At 42.6% G+C, this 16,138-nt stretch overlaps 1 protein-coding gene across 3 annotated transcripts in view; it reads left to right on the forward strand.

The window, feature by feature from the left end:
- Positions 1-16,138, forward strand: part of eif2ak3 (eukaryotic translation initiation factor 2-alpha kinase 3) — a 97,317-nt gene that overhangs the window by 39,615 nt on the left and 41,564 nt on the right. For all 3 annotated transcript variants that reach the window (XM_072576989.1, XM_072576997.1, XM_072577006.1), the window contains exons 3-9: positions 4-198; positions 1,813-1,946; positions 3,151-3,385; positions 3,525-3,699; positions 5,721-5,855; positions 13,719-13,841; positions 15,724-15,947. In XM_072576989.1, the coding sequence (XP_072433090.1) occupies positions 4-198; positions 1,813-1,946; positions 3,151-3,385; positions 3,525-3,699; positions 5,721-5,855; positions 13,719-13,841; positions 15,724-15,947 (1,221 nt within the window). The remainder of the gene's footprint in view (positions 1-3; positions 199-1,812; positions 1,947-3,150; positions 3,386-3,524; positions 3,700-5,720; positions 5,856-13,718; positions 13,842-15,723; positions 15,948-16,138) is intronic.

Raw genomic sequence — 16,138 nt, forward strand, 5'->3', positions numbered from 1 at the left:
CAGGTCTTTGGGAATAAAGTAATAATTCCATCCCTGGATGGAGATCTTTTCCAATGGGACAGAGACCGGGAGAGCATGGAGACCGTTCCTTTTACAGTGGAATCCCTGCTGGAATCTTCCTACCGATTTAGTGATGATGTGGTCTTGGTTGGAGGGAAGTCACACACAAGCTATGGGTTGGATCCGTATACTGGAAAGGTGAGGTTACTCAACCTGTGGATGTAACTTCTTTTGTAGAATTTCTGAAAGAATTAACAAGTGGTTTCTTCTAATGTATATTCATTCTCCTAAATGGGTCTTTTGGAATTGAATACGCGTCTTTTGTAATTAATTGAAATTAAGTATTACAATATAAGATTAAAGCTATTGTGGGGTTTGGTCCAAGGTAACTCTATGGAGTTTGGCCATAGCTCAGCCATGATCTCAATAAATGGTGGAGCAGGCTCAAGGTGCTGAATAGCCTATTCCTGTTCCTATATTCCTGTTTTTATCTAAGATAACTGAAGAAATAAGGAACATTAGTCTTCTAATTAAAATCATAATGTCTGCTTCAGTCAATCAACAATACAATAGCTGCCTCTTATAACCAACACAGAAATAAAGGCAGTAAGAGCTTTTGCTTGAGGGAGGATATTTTTAATTAACCTATCCAGAGATGTTATTACAGCAAACAGCAAAATAAAAGCGCATGTGAAGTAACTGCAACATAATGCAGGGGGTATACACATCACTATTATGCTTTTATTTACAGCATAAATCATTTAAAGAACGCAATTTAACCTTTAAATAAAACTTAGCGGCAGACAGCGTTCTCACTTGCGCCCTGAGCTGCCTACTCGGACACTGGGGAGGTTATTATAATACAGTGAGCATCCAATATTTCAGGTATATTATTTTTGTCGGTTTAGCAAGAGTGATGGTCCATAAGGTGCTGGTTAAAACAAAGTTTACTGTATGTGCTTCTGGGGCAGGTGCGACTTCAATCCAGGCCTGGACGCTACCACTGTAACACTAGACCCCAACTTGCTTGAGAGAGGACTGCTACTTGAGAAATCATAAATCTTGCTGCTTGTTTCTTCAGACTTCCTGCAATCCACATGAATCAGTGGCACAAGATGATCAACTTCTGGTATCCAAAGAAATAATCTCCTACCGAATTCCTTTGAGCGAGTGTAGGTTACCAATCTGCCATAGTGGGGCTTTAACCTGTAAGTTGTTGAATCCTAGAGCCCCTCACAGCAGCACCCTTAATCAAACTCCAATGACGTGTTTCTATGTGAGGTGAAAGTGAGTACTGCAGATGCTGGGGATTAGAGTGCACAATAGGTCAGGCAGCATCCGAGGAGCAGGAAAATTGACGTTTTCGGGCAAAAGCCCTTCCTGATGTAGGGCTTGTACCAAAACATGGAAATTTTGTTTTTGTTGTTTCTATTTTAAGTATATGCAATTTTTAAAAATGCAACGTATGCAATCAGTGGTATGTGTGACCACTCCTAATAAATACATTCTAGCATTGGGACATGAGCTGCATTATGACCACTTAAGAGACTCTTGGCCAATGCTTCCTTCCATTAGATCCGAATTGCTAAAGTGAGCTTCTCCGTTGTAATGGTTGCCCCAAGTTCAGTTGCTGCACTGTCTCTCAATGGAGTGGGAATTGAGGCCCCAGCTAAGACTGATTTAAATTCTACAATTCTGCCTGTGGTCTAGCTCTGGTCAGAGCAGTGACCAGAAGTGAGAGTTTCTCTGTTGTCCTACCAATGTTAAAAAAAAGTTTCCTCCTCTTCTCTGTTTCCCCATGTCCTTGAACAGATGCGATATATCTGCTCGGCAGCAGGCTGCCGCCGCTGGGAAGAGGAAACTACTGAGCAGGATTTGGGTATCTTGCTGCTGCAGCGTACGCAGAAAACTGTCAGGGCTGTGGGACCTCGATCTGGTGCTGAGAAGTGAGTGCAGTTCACTCTTGCATTCATTGCTGTTGTCCTGATACAATGTGGGACCATTTGGAGGTTGTTTTATAACAGAGGACAACAAGTATTTCTCCCTCTATTTACTTGTTTATTTTGGTTTTCATGGCTCAGTTCCACCAATTCTGGCATCATGAGAAATAAGAAATTGGGATCTAGATGGATAATCTAATTGCAGACCATGAGTAATGAAGCATTAGATGGTTTTGCATTAATGCCACCCTACTTGGATTGCCTGATTTATGTTTTAGAAACCTTGTAATATATCACCGAATTGTTACGGTGAGGAAGGAAGCTATTCAGCTGATTGTGCTGTCACCCGCTCTTTCTGTGAGCATAGTTACACTGTGCAAATATCCTGCTTTCTCCCCAAACCCTTGCATATTCTCTCTTTTTCTATTCAGCCTGTACAGAGCAATTGTTACACAGCTATGGAGCAAATGGAATTTGAACCTGTGGCTCCCAGTCCAGAGATAGGGATACTACTCTTCACCACAATAACCCTTATTTCTAGCCAAAGAAGTCATCCATTGTGGTGCTGAATGTCTCAGTTGAATCTTTGTCCGACACAGTCCTGGCAGGGCCTTCTATATCCCACCCACCTGCTGTGTGAACATGTTTTTCTCACATCACCCTTGTTTCTTTTGCACATCGTTTTAAATCTATATTGGAAAACTAACTGCAGCATTTCATGCCAACTATAACTATTACCTAACTGGCTTTTGAGGGGTGATACACAGTAACTCGTCTGTGCCTGCCTTACCTGCAATGTAATTGATTATATTCTTAGAGGTTATGTTAGCTTATTTCAAAATTCTGACTTTGTTTTAAAATTCCTCCCTGTCTTCAACCATTTCCTGCATCCATCCCATACCTCGGCCTTTTGTGTGTCTCATATATTTTACTTGCTTCTCCTTTTTATTCACTCTTTCATTTCTTGCTCCAAGGTCCTAAACTTTGGAATTTCTTGCCTAGCCTGTTCCCCTTGTCTGTCTTTCCATTTAAGATATTCCTTTAAAGCCTGTCACCTCTTTGACCAAGCTTTGACTACCCTATCCTACCTATTATGGCCTTATTTGCTTGGTGTGAAGGTTTATTTGATAGTGAAGTTTCTTGAAAAGTTTTGGGATATAAAAGTAAGTTGGTGTGAGTTGCCTTTTAAACTCTGCCATTTCTTTTAAAGATGGAACTTCAGTGTTGGGCACTACGAGCTAAGGTTTATTCGAGATGCAGCAACGAATATCAACTACATTGAGAGTAGTTCCACTGCTAGCAGTAAGAATGGTCGATCAACGACATTCTCTGAATGGGACCAGGGTGCCACTGTGAAAGATCACATCATAAAAGTCTCCGTGTCAGACTGGAAGGTGATGTCTTTTAGCAGTAAACGAGGTGGCCAACTGGAGTGGGAACACCAGGTGACAATACAATTTTTTCAATTCACAGCTGTATTAATAAAAAAGAAAATTTGTTTGAATTTGAAATTCTCTGCTGCTCTATAGGTAAACAGTTTGTAGAGATTTGTGACTACCCTTATCTCTTCCATTCCCTGGTTAGTTCTGTACTCCAGTGGCATCTGCCTGGTTGGTGGAGGATGGGGAAGTAATTCCAGTCAGCCTGTTTGACGATGCCAGCTATTCTGCTAGCCGCAGCAATGAGATAGAAGATGAGGAAGATTTGGTGGAGGCCGCAAGAGGAGCAGCAGAGACGTCCGAGTCTGGAGTCTATCTCGGTAAGAGAATGAAGTTCAGTTGCAGTGGATATAAGTAACCTTGGCATCACTCTGAATGTGGCACATCAGTGTAGGTTACGTTGCAGTTAAACACTAGCACAAGATTGTTGCAAGTTCTTCATGCAGTGAGTTTTTGATTGCTCGTGGGATGTTAGGGAAGAAATCTCGGTCCTGTTTGATAACTTCAAAGGGAATGAAATCTAAAGGTCTAGAATTTTAGATTGAGTTGTTAGAAAACAAAACTGCTTCATTTCTCATTTAGATATGAACATGGGAGTAGGAGATGGCTATTTAGTTGTTCTAGCCTGTGCCACCCATTCAGTAAGGTCATGGATGATCGCAACTCTGTTACTGTCTACATCCCCATAACTCTTGACTATTATAACAAAAATCTACCTGACTCAGCCTTGGATAAATTCAATAACTGCTGCATTCTGGAGAAGTGATTTGCACAGACTTGTGATCTTTCTCTTAAAAGGCCTTTTACTTTTAAGTTGATTTACAAAGATTCTTTTATGTGGGATTTGATCTTCGGTGCTGCCACTGAACCAAGGAAGATTTAAAAAATAATTATTCTTCTGTGGGGATATGGTTACCCCTTACTGAATCGATTGCTTGGCCATTTCAGCATCAATCACATTGCTGTGATCTGGAGTAACATATAGGCCAGACCCGGTAATGATGGCAGATTTCCTTTGCTAATGGGGAGTTCGATATGTCAAAGAAACACAGATTAAAACACACAATGACAGAAGTATGCTGTGTTGGTTAACACCTGAAGTGGAGACACAATGTAATGGTAATGGCCATAATTTTAACAGACGGAGGGATGTGCACTCATGAGAGATTGGTGGTGGTTTATCCTGAGGGTTACCATCTGTCAGGTGAGGAAAGCGGTTGAGAAGGTGAATGCTTCATGATGACTTCAGCTGGTGTGGGGATTAAACCAGTATTATAAACCATCCAGCCAGAGTCCATATAAGGTAATTTGATTAGGGTTAGTGCTAATAAGGGATCGGGATGTGGAGAGCAGATGAGTTTTTCCGACAATCAGCAGTGCCAACATGGCCATTTGATTAGCTTTTAGCTCCAGATATTTTTAAGGAATTCAACTTTCACCATCTGCCTTGGGATTTGAGCCTGTTGTCACGACATCACTGCCTCCTCATGGAGTCATTCAAGTGATTGATGCTGCTATGATTGGGGTTTTGGATAACATGTATCTTTCTGGGTGGATGCACTAATGTAGGAAAATGTGGCCATCTTCAACTCCAAACTACCCTGTACTCTTGGATATTATATAAACTGCTCAAACCCCCCCACCCACCCCACCTCCAAAAAGTCAGTGAAACACAATCTGAAAATGAAGTACTCAAAGTCAAGTGAAGCAGTGTTGTGCTAACAGAAAATCACTCGTGTTCGCTACAAAGTAGCAGCATGAGATGAAGTCTCACCTCCAGAGATGCGTCATGCATGTCTGAAGAGGATGAGTGTGAGTAAAATATGTACCCCTCTCACGCTATTTCAATCAGTAATCTCTTTCCAAGCTTGCTTACCTGAAGGTTAGTCCTGATTGCAAGATGAAAAGGTTTGACCTTGTGCCACTCTTTCGCACTGTAGTATCAAGCTATTATTTGTAAATACAGCATAATAAAATAAAATTTGAGGTAATGGAAAGGTGCAAGTAATGCAGGTGACAGTGGAGAGTTACTTGGTATGCTAGTTGATTTAATGGATCAATGAGATTCCGAGCTGATTGGTAAGCTCCCCCATGACCCCGTTCTGTATTAGTACTAATAATGAACCAAACCCATACGACATCAGTTACACTTTAAATGGAGAGATAATGTAGCACACTTCTTTTTTTTTGTTTTTAATCTCTTCACTTTACCTGTCAAGTTTTGTCAGGTGACATAACTGCAGTTTAAAAGTAAATAACAAGGTGAATGTTCTAGCTGACTGATCTCCTGTAGATTCCTACCATGTCTAAACACTGCATTTGTTCACTCTCCCTATTCCAGGCATGTACAAGGGACAGCTGTACATGCAGTCATCTGTCAGGCTATGTGAAAAATTCCCATTGATGCCCCCCCTTGAGGACTACGGGGACAACCAAGTTGCGTCCTTGCCTAATGTCAGATGGAAGCCTCTAATCCGTAAGTTACTACTGTACTTTTTTGTTTTTGTTTGTTCATGGGATGTGGCCACAGCTGGCTATGCTAAAGTTTGTCGTTTATCTCTAATTGCCTCTGGGACATATAAGGGTCAGTCATATTACTATGGGTTTGGAGTCACGTAAGGATGGCAGATTTCCTTCGCAAAAGAACATTTGTGAACCAGATAGGTTTTTATGATGATTGATGTTGGTTACACAGTCACCGGTTAGATTAGCTTTCCATTCCAGATTTTTTTTATTGATTTAAATTTTCTCCCATCTGCCAAGATAGAATTCAAACATTAACTTCTGAATTGCTAGTCCAATGATATTACCATGATCATTTCCAAGGTTTGTTATTTGACTTGCATTTCCCTTAAATTTGCCTTTGATTTTAGCCATTTTATTTTCTAATAAATGTAAAGTGCGATGCCTCTTGTATGTATATTATAGTTAAAGCACAAAAAACCAATCATTTAGCCTCACTGGTCTCTACTGGTGTTTGTGTCTTTTGACATCTTGCTCTTGGGTCTATTTCTTTCTCCCTTCTATACTGATCTAGCTTTCCCTCGATTTTTTTTCATTTATAATATTCCCTGAGATAGTGAATACCATGTGCTAACCACTGAAGAGATTTTTGTGAATTCCTGATTCAAATAACTTTAATACCCATCACTGTTCTGTCTGTTGCAATTCAAACAGATGATACTAGACCTGGGGTATACTTCCAGCATTTTCTGTCTTAATTTCTGATTTCCAGCATTGGTAGTACGATGCTTTTCTAGGTAAAGTCAGATTATTTTGCAACATTGAAGTTTATGAAAGAAGCCTTTTGATTTTTATGGGGTGCTGTCTGCCTCTCACCCGTCTTCCTGCTTATGTGTTTGATTGCAGCAAAAGAACACCCCAACCCCCAATAAACAGCAGTGTGTGAATTAAACTTAATTCACACCCCTAAAGCAGACCCAAATTCCCAAGCTGTTCACTAGCTGCATCTTCCCTGCTGCTGTGTATACTGCTGTCTGTGAGAGATGTTCCTTCCCTGTCTTTTCTCTTGTGCTTGTGTTCCTCTCAACACATGGCCCCTTCTCTGCTAGCACTAGCCGCCTCACTGTATACCCCAGCCATCCCTCCAGGATCCTGTTGGTTGATTACTGGTCTTGTGCTTGACTCTTTGTTGTTTGCTTTAACCGTAGCTTCTAAATTGCACAAAGTATTTGAACTGCAACTCTAGATTAGATCCTGGGGTGAGAGGGTTGGCCTATGGTGAGAGGCGGAGTACAATGAACCTGTATTCTCTGAAATTAATGAGCAGTGATCTCATTGAAACATTAGAAGATTCTGAAAAGACTTGTTCAGATGAGAACCTGGCTGGGGAATTGAACTTGGGGTTGCACTCTCTGGATACCTAGTAAATAAAATTGAGCCCAGATGTCATTATTGTCCAGATAGTTGTTGTTTGAATTGATCTTTTGTTATATTGCACAAAAATAGTCAAAATTAATTTGAAATTTTTCATTCGCATCAGACTTTGGAAACAAGGGCATATAAAGGAGTAACATGAATGTGGCTTTCCAATTACTTGGTGTACCTGTACACTAAACTCCTGCGATTCATACACAAGAATATCCAGGATCCTCTGCATCTCTGAGCTCTGCAATTACTCACCATTTTAGATTATACAAATTTTTATTCTTTCTGCCGAAATGAATAATTTCACATTTTCCTGCGTTATACACTTTGCCAGGTCTGTCCCCAATCACCGAACCTGTGTATATACTTTTGTAACTTCATTATGTCCTCTTCACAACTTTATTTTCTTACCCATCTTTGTATCATTAGCAACTATAATTCCTCCATCCCTCCATTTTAGTAATTTATTTAAATTATAAATGGTTGAGGCCACAGCATTGATCCCTGTGGCACATGATTTGATACAGCTTGACAACCAGAAAATGAGTATTTTGTCTATCCTCTGTTTCCTCTTAGCTAGCTAATCGACTATCCATTTTAATGTGTTACCCCCTACACGATGAGCTTATATTCTCCGTGATGAAGGACCTTATCAAATGCCTTCTGAAAATCTAATTAAAGTACATCGTGCCATTCCTGTTATTCATAGCACATCTTAGTTCTTTTAAAGAACTATCTCACTGACTAATCAAGCAAAGGCATCTGGATGGGTATATGAACAGGAAGGGTTTGGAGGGATATGGGCTGGGTGCTGGCAGGTGAGACTAGATTGGGTTGGGATATCTGGTTGGCATAGACAAGTTGGACCAAAGGGTCTGTTTCCATGCTGTACATCTCTATGACTCTGACTCCATGACTCCAATAAATATTCTCTCTCTCAACCGATGTTGACCCTGTCTGATTATCTTGAATTTATGAGAGTGCCCTGCAGTTATCTTTAATAGCATTGAACATCTGCCCATGACAGATATGAAACTAATCGGCCTTTAGGTCTCTGCATTCTGTCTCCTCCTGTTTTTGATGTATTTTCCCCAAATCTAGGGAGTTTTGGAACATTAGAACCAATCCATGAACTGTCTCACGAGCCACTTGTTTTCAGAACTTAGGTTGAGGTCTGTCAGCACTTGGTGAGTTGTCAGCCCTCAACTCCAATAATTTGCTCAGCACCACTTCCATGGTGATTGTAAATCTCTTGAATTCCTCCTTCCCTTCTATTTCCTGAGGTGCAGCGATTTCTATTTTGAAGGACCATATGTGCTGTTGAACCAACCTCACCATTCATTATGACTGACATCTTGCTTCGTCTCCACTTTCCTGCCCACTGCCTATATCCCTCAATACCCTGAGTGACCAAGAGGCCTGTTTATCTCTGTCTAAATACAAGGAGCATGCAGACCTTGACTTAAATGGCGTATTTACCATATTCTGGATTAGTGCTGCTGGAAGAGCACAGCAGTTCAGGCAGCATCCAAGGAGCTTCGAAATCGACGTTTCATCAGGAATAAAGGCAGTGAGCCTGAAGCGCGGAGAGATAAGCGAGAGGGGGGTGGGGGTGGGGAGAGAGTAGCATGGAGTACAATGGTGAGTGGGGGAGGGGATGAAGGTGATAGGTCAGGGAGGAGAGGGTGGAGTGGATAGGTGGAAAAGGAGATAGGCAGGTAGGACAAGTCATGGGGACAGTGCTGAGCTGGAAGTTTAGAACTAGGGTGAGGTGGGGAAGGGGAAATGAGGAAACTGTTGATGTCCACATTGATGCCCTGGGGTTGAAGTGTTCCGAGGCGGAAGATGAGGTGTTCTTCCTCCAGGCGTCTGGTGGTGAGGGAGCGGCGGTGAAGGAGGCCCAGGACCTCCATGTCCTCGGCAGAGTGGGAGGGGGAGTTGAAATGTTGGGCCACAGGGCGGTGTGGTTGATTGGTGCGGATGTCCCAGAGATGTTCCCTAAAGCGCTCTGCTAGGAGGTGCCCAGTCTCCCCAATGTAGAGGAGACCGCATCGGAAGCAACGGATACAATAAATGATATTAGTGGGTGTGCAGGTAAAACTTTGGATGTGGAAGGCTCCTTTTAGGGCCTTGGATAGAGGTGAGGGAGGAGGTGTGGGTGCAGGTTTTACAGTTCCTGCGGTGGCAGGGGAAAGTGCCAGAATGGGAGGGTGGGTCATAGGGGGGGTGTGGACCTGACCAGGTAGTCACGGAGGGAACGGTCTTTGCGGAAAGGGGTGGGGAGGGACCCCTGGTGGTGGGGTCTGTTTGGAGGTGGCGGAAATGCCGGTGGATGATTTGGTTTATGCGAAGGGTGGAAGGTGAGCACCAGGGGCGTTCTGGTTTCCAGCATCTGCAGTCATTGTTTTTACCTCGTTGTATTTACCATATTGTCCACCAGGTGGTGGTGGTGAACCATTTTGTTTTGCTAAATCTTTGAAGATACAATTAATGTGAGATAAAAACCAGTGCTGGTGAAACACGACATAGAATATTACAGCGCAGTACAGGCCCTTTGACTTCGATGTTGCGCTGCCCTGTCATGCTAATCTGAAGCCCATCCCACAACAATATTCCATGTACGTCCATATGCTTGTCCAATGACGACTTAAATGCACTTAAACTTGGCGAATCTACTACCGTTGCAGGCAAAGCATTCCATACCCTTACTACTCTGAGTAAAGAAACTACCTCTGTCATCTGTCCTGTATCTATCTCCCCTCACTTTAAAATTGTGTCCCCTCATGTTTGCCGTCCCCATACTTGGAAAAAAGTTCTCCCTGTGCACCCTATCTAACCCTCTGATTCTCTTGTTTGTCTCTATTAAGTCACCTCTCAACCTTCTTCTATCTAACGAGAACAGCCTCAAGGCCCTCAGCCTTTCCTCATAAGACCTTCCTTCCATACCAGGCAACATCCTAGTAAATCTCCTCTGCACCCTTTCCAAAGCTTCCACATCCTTCTTATAATGCGGTGACCAGAACTGTACACAGTACTCCAAATGTGGCCGTACCAGAGCTTTGTACAGCCGCAGCATAACCTCCTGGTCCTGGAAATCAATCCCTCTATTAATAAAGGCCAAAATACTGTATGTCTTCTTAACAACCCTGTCAATCTGGGTGGCAACTTTCAGGGATCTGTGTACATGGACACCGAGATCTCTCTGCTCACCTACACTCCCAAGAGCCCAGTAATTTGCATTCCGATTACTCTGTCCAAAGTGTATCACCTCGCACTTGTCCACATTAAACTCCATTTGCCACCTCTCTGCCCAGCTCTGCATCCTATCTATGTCTGTCTGCAACCTACTACATCCTTCATCACTATCCACAACTCCACTGACCTTAGTGTCGTCCGCAAATTTACTAACCCACCTTTCTAAGCCCTCATCCAGGTCATTTATAAAAATGACGAACAGCAGTGGACCTAACACCGACACTTGCGGTATGCTGCTAGTGACTGGACACTAAGATGAACATGTTCCATCAACTGCAACCCTCTGTTTTCTTTCAGCAAGCCAATTACTGACCCTACCTGCTATGTCTCCCACAATCCCATTCCTCTGCATTTTATATAATAGCCTACTGTGGGGAACCTTATTGAATGCCTTGCTGAAATCCATATACACCACATCAACTGGTTTACTCTCATCTACTTGTTTGGTCACTTTGTCAAAAAACTCAATAAGATTCGTTAGGCATGACCTACCCTTCACAAACCCATGCTGACTGCCCCTGATCAGATTATTCTTTTCTAGATGGTTATAATTCCTATCTCTTATAACCTTTTCCAACACTTTACCAACAACTGAAGTGAGACTCACTGGTCTGTAATTACCAGGGTTGTCTCTACCACCCTTTAGTCCTCAGGCACTATTCCTGTAGAATGATGATTTGAAGATCAATGCCAAAGCCTTGGTAATCTCTCTTCCCTTGCTTCCCAGAGGATCCTAGGATAGCTCCCATCCGGCCCAGAGGACCTGTCTATTTTCACACTCTGCAGTACTTCTAATACATCTTCCTTGTGAACCTCCATCTCTTCTAGTCTAGATGCAAGTATCTCTGTATCTTCCTCGCCAACGTTTTCTATAGTGAACACTGTCGAAAAATATTTATTTAGTGCTTCCCCTCTCTCCTCTGATGCCACACACAACTTCCCACTATTATCCTTGATTGGCCCTAATTTAACTCTTGTCATTCTTTTATTCCTGACATACCTATGGAAAGCCTTAGGGTTAACCCTGATCCTATCCGCCAACACCTTCTCATGTCTCCTCCTGGCTCTTCTGAGCTCTCTTTATAGGTCTTTCCTGACTTCCTTGTAACCCTCAAGCGCCCTGAGTTTTCACATTTTGTCCTAACATAAACCACCTCCTTCTTCTTGACCAGGGATTCCACTTCCTTAGTAAGCCACGGCTCACATGTTCTATATCTTCCTCCCTGCCTGACCGGTACATACTTATCTAGGACATACAGGAGCTTTTCCTTGAATAAGCTCCACATTTTTAATGTGCTCATTCCCTGCAGTTTCCTTCCCCATTCTACGCTTCCTAAATCTTTCCTAATTGCATCGTAATTTCCCTTCCCCCCCCCCCCCCCCCCCCCCCACCCCCCACCCCTCCCCAGCTGTAACTCTTGCTTGGTGGCGTAAAGTAAACCTGACAGAATTGTGATCACTGTCTCCAAAATGCTCCCCCTTTCCAAGTCTAACACCTGGCCGGGCTCGTTACCCAGTACTAAATCTAAAGTGGCTTCGCCCCTTGTTGGCCTGTCTACATACTATGTCAGGAAGCCCTCCTGCACACACTGGACATAAACTGACCCATCTATAGTACTCATACTGTAGTGATCCCAGTTAATATTTGGATAGTTGAAGTCCCCCATGACAACTACGCTACCTCTCTCACTCCTATCAAGAATCATCTTTGCTATCCTTTCCTCTACATCTCTGGGACTATTCGGAGGCCTATAGAAAACTCCCATCATGGTGACTTCTCCTTTCCTGCTTCTAACCTCAGCCCATTCTACCTCAGTTAACGAGTCCCCAAACATCCTTTCTGCAACTGTAATACTGTCCCTGATCAATAATGCCACACCTCCCCCTCTTTTACCATCTTCTCTGCTCTTACTGAAACATCTGAATCCCGGAACCTGCAACAGCCATTCCTGTCCCTGCTCTATCCATGTCTCCATAATGGCCACAACATCGAAGTCCCAGGTACCAACCCACGCTGCCAGTTCACCCACTTTATTTCGGATGCTCCTTGCGTTGAAGTACACACACTTCAAACCAGGTTCTCGCTTGCCAGTGTCAGATACTTGATTTTGGAACTCCCTATTCTCATCCTCTTCTGTACCTGTCTACAATTTTTGTTCCCATCCCCCTGCTGTATTAGTTTAAATCCACCTTAATAGCTTTAGCGAATTTCCCTCCCAGGATATTGGTACCCCTCTGGTTTAGATGAAGATCATCCTACTTGTAGAGGTCCCACCTACCCCAGAAAGAGCTCCATATCTGGTGGTATCTCTACAGAGAAAACGGTCTTGTTTCAAATCCAGTGACCCTTCATCAGAAACTGTAACTGTTTTCCCTCTAAAGATAATGGGCAGCACGGTGGCACAGTGGTTAGCACTGCTGCCTCACAGCGCCAGAGACCCGGGTTCAATTCCTGCTTCGGGCAACTGTCTGTGTGGAGTTTGCACGTTCTCCCCGTGTCTGCGTGGGTTTCCTCTGGATGCTCCAGTTTCCTCCCACAGTCCAAAATATGTGCAGGTTAGGTGAAATGGCCATGCTAAATTGCCAGTATTGTTGGGTGAAGGGGTAAATGTCGGGGAATGGGTCTGAGTGGATTGCTCTTCGGAGGGTCGGTGTGGACTTGTTGGGCCAAAGGGCCTGTTTCCACGCTAAGTGAGTAATCTAATCTAATATTGCCAACCATTGCAGCACAGTGTTTTTGTTTGAGATTTCCAGCATTAGTTCGTTCTGCTTCCTGTGAATGTGAACTACTGTCAGCTTTGGCAATGATTATTGATGGTCTGAGATGCTGCATCCAAGTCTCACAAAGAGTAGTGACAGAAGTGAATAATCTTCTTTTACAAAAGTCGAGAGATGGATATTAGGAAGAGAGCACTGTCCTATTTACCACGTAGTTTTGTATATATCGACCTGATACTGCAGGCAGGATCCTTGGTTTAACATTTAATGTGAAAGATGTTCCTTTCAACATTGCTATGCTCTTTCAGTGCTCCACTGAGGTGCTGATCTAGCTGATTTGCACAGTTACTGTCGTGGGCTTGATTAGAAAGGTGAGTGTGCTACCTAACTGATGAGACGGTAGGTGAGGAACCTGAGAATACTGTCCACAGCTTGTCATCTAAGGTTTACTTCTCTGTTTTTTCTTTTTGTTTGGAAGATTCACCAGCTAGAACACCAGCATTGATTCGGTCGGATGAGCATGATAAATGTCTCAGCAATGATAGACGCTCTCATGATGAATATAGCAATGGAGCTCTGTCAATTTTACAGTATCCATATGGTGAGTTAAGTGTCTCCACTAACTCAGCATCTTACTATGGTAAAAAGTAAGTTGCAGTTAACGTAGCAAAATCTTCACTAATTCTGCACTTCTGATTTGTCAGTAACTCTGCTTTTTAAATCTTCAGTTTTAATGGGTTGTGCTATTGGTGCTTTTAATATGTGGTGGCAAATGAGCTTAGATTAGAGCCTTGTATCTAATGTATTCTGTATTCTATGAACTAAACAGGATGTTGCGATATAGTTTGATATGATTAAGACCCTCTATTATCACCGTATGTACTTGTGCCTAGTATGGGGTATTTTAAGGTAAGTATATGATTAGTTGTTCTCGTCTTTTTGACTTGTCCAGTTCTCTCTCTCTCTCTCCCTCTCTCTCTCTTGACTGTACTGGAATACAATTGCATATACACTGGGGAACACTTGCTTAAGAGACAGCTGTGAACCTTTCCAACAAGAGTTTGAATCTTTGTTGTGATTTTTCAAATTTTCCAATTCTGTTTGTAGCCTGTCTATACTCTGCCATCTCCAGCAACAATGTCATGGTTATTTTCCATTGATTAATTTCAGAGAAAGGGTGCTCACATTCCCAGAAATGAAACTTGACCACTTGGATTAGTTTTAAAGCATACATGTGAAATGATGTTTCAAAAGTCAGTTATCTGAAGTTAAGCCCTATTGGCAATAAGAATATCTGTGAAGCTGTCAGAATGGCACAGATGAGTTTTTGGCGCAGTTTTGTTGTCCTTACTGTGTGTAACTCTAATCCCCACACTCAATATCATTAGAAATGGGAACAAGGTGGTTCATTTGGTCCCTCAAGCCAGCCTCTTCCATTCAATAAGCTGATCCAGCTTTTCTCACCGCCATTTTCCTCAAACATCGGTCTTCCCTACAGATCAAGAGTCTATGTCTGCCTTAAATATACACAGAGAATCTGCCCCTTCAGCTCTCTGTGGTAAGGAATTCCAAAGCTCAACATCATTGATTCTTAACTAACTTGTGGAGTACCTTTTAACAAAGCAGTTCGATGTATGAAATTGGTAGTACACGCAAGCCCAGACCCCTTAGCATTCGAGCTGGGGAATAAATACCAGTTTTGCCAGAAGCATCCGTATCTGTGAATGAATGAAGATGATAAAATCCCCATTATTTTCAGTGTGGAACAGCAGAGGTTGTTTGGAGACAAGTTGTAAGTACTAGAAAGCAAGTCTGAATTCTTCCTGCATTCTTTAAAATTAATAGTCACACTGAAGGGTTGTGGGTGAGCATAGTAGCAGTTCATGCATAACATAGAACGTAGAAAAATACAGTGCTCGATGTTGCGCCGATCCAAGCTCACCTAACCTACACTAGCCCACTATCCTCCATATACCTATCCAATGCCTGTTTAAATGCCCATAAAGAGGGACAGTCCACCACTGCTACTGGCAGGGCATTCCATGAACTCACGACTCGCTGAGTAAAGAATCTACCCCTAACATCTGTCCTATACCTACCACCCCTTAATTTAAAGCTATGCCCCCTTAATTTAAAGCTATGCACTTAACCTGCACATCCATTGCTCTGTGGGAGGAAACCGGAGCACCTGGAGGATGTGCAAACTCCACACAGACGGTCGCCCAAGGCTGGAATCAAACCAAGTGCCTGGAGCTATGAAGTAGCATCCCAAAAGGTCAGAATTTGTTGAGAAACCTTAAAGAACAGGGCAGGTGAGGCCATATTGATTTTGAGAATTATAGAATTCATGTCAACCCAGGGGTCAATTAGATCAAGGAAACTGGGATACTGTATGAATGGGAATTATTGTGAACAAGAACATGGCTCTGCAGTGGTTGAGGTGAACTTGAATTTGTGACTCCTTTTTGTGTTTGTATTGGCAGATAATGGTTTTCATTTGCCTTACTATGTGCGAGAGAAAAACAAGCGTGGCACCCAGGTTTCCATCAAATTCTTTGACTCAACAAGGACCAAGAAGAAAATCACAAGGAAGGACCCCATTCTCCTGCTGGAATGGTGGAGGGAAATTGCTTTCACCATCCTTGGCTGCATTGTTGCAACTACTTATGTGGTCCATAAACTCATCCGATATCCAGCTTCAGTCATGGTATGTGCTGCAAGTCGATCTATAAAGTAATTTCATTGCTGTTTTTGTTAACTCTGGACAAAGATGCACGTTTACATTATTTTCTGGAATCTAATTATTTCTTTTATATCCACCTTCACTAAATATATTCTTACTGTTGTTGCAATTATTTTACAACAATTATATTTAGACTGTGTCAATGTTCAATTCTT

Source organism: Chiloscyllium punctatum, chromosome 1 (assembly GCF_047496795.1).
Source record: "Chiloscyllium punctatum isolate Juve2018m chromosome 1, sChiPun1.3, whole genome shotgun sequence".
NCBI classification, from domain to species: Eukaryota; Metazoa; Chordata; class Chondrichthyes; order Orectolobiformes; family Hemiscylliidae; genus Chiloscyllium; species Chiloscyllium punctatum.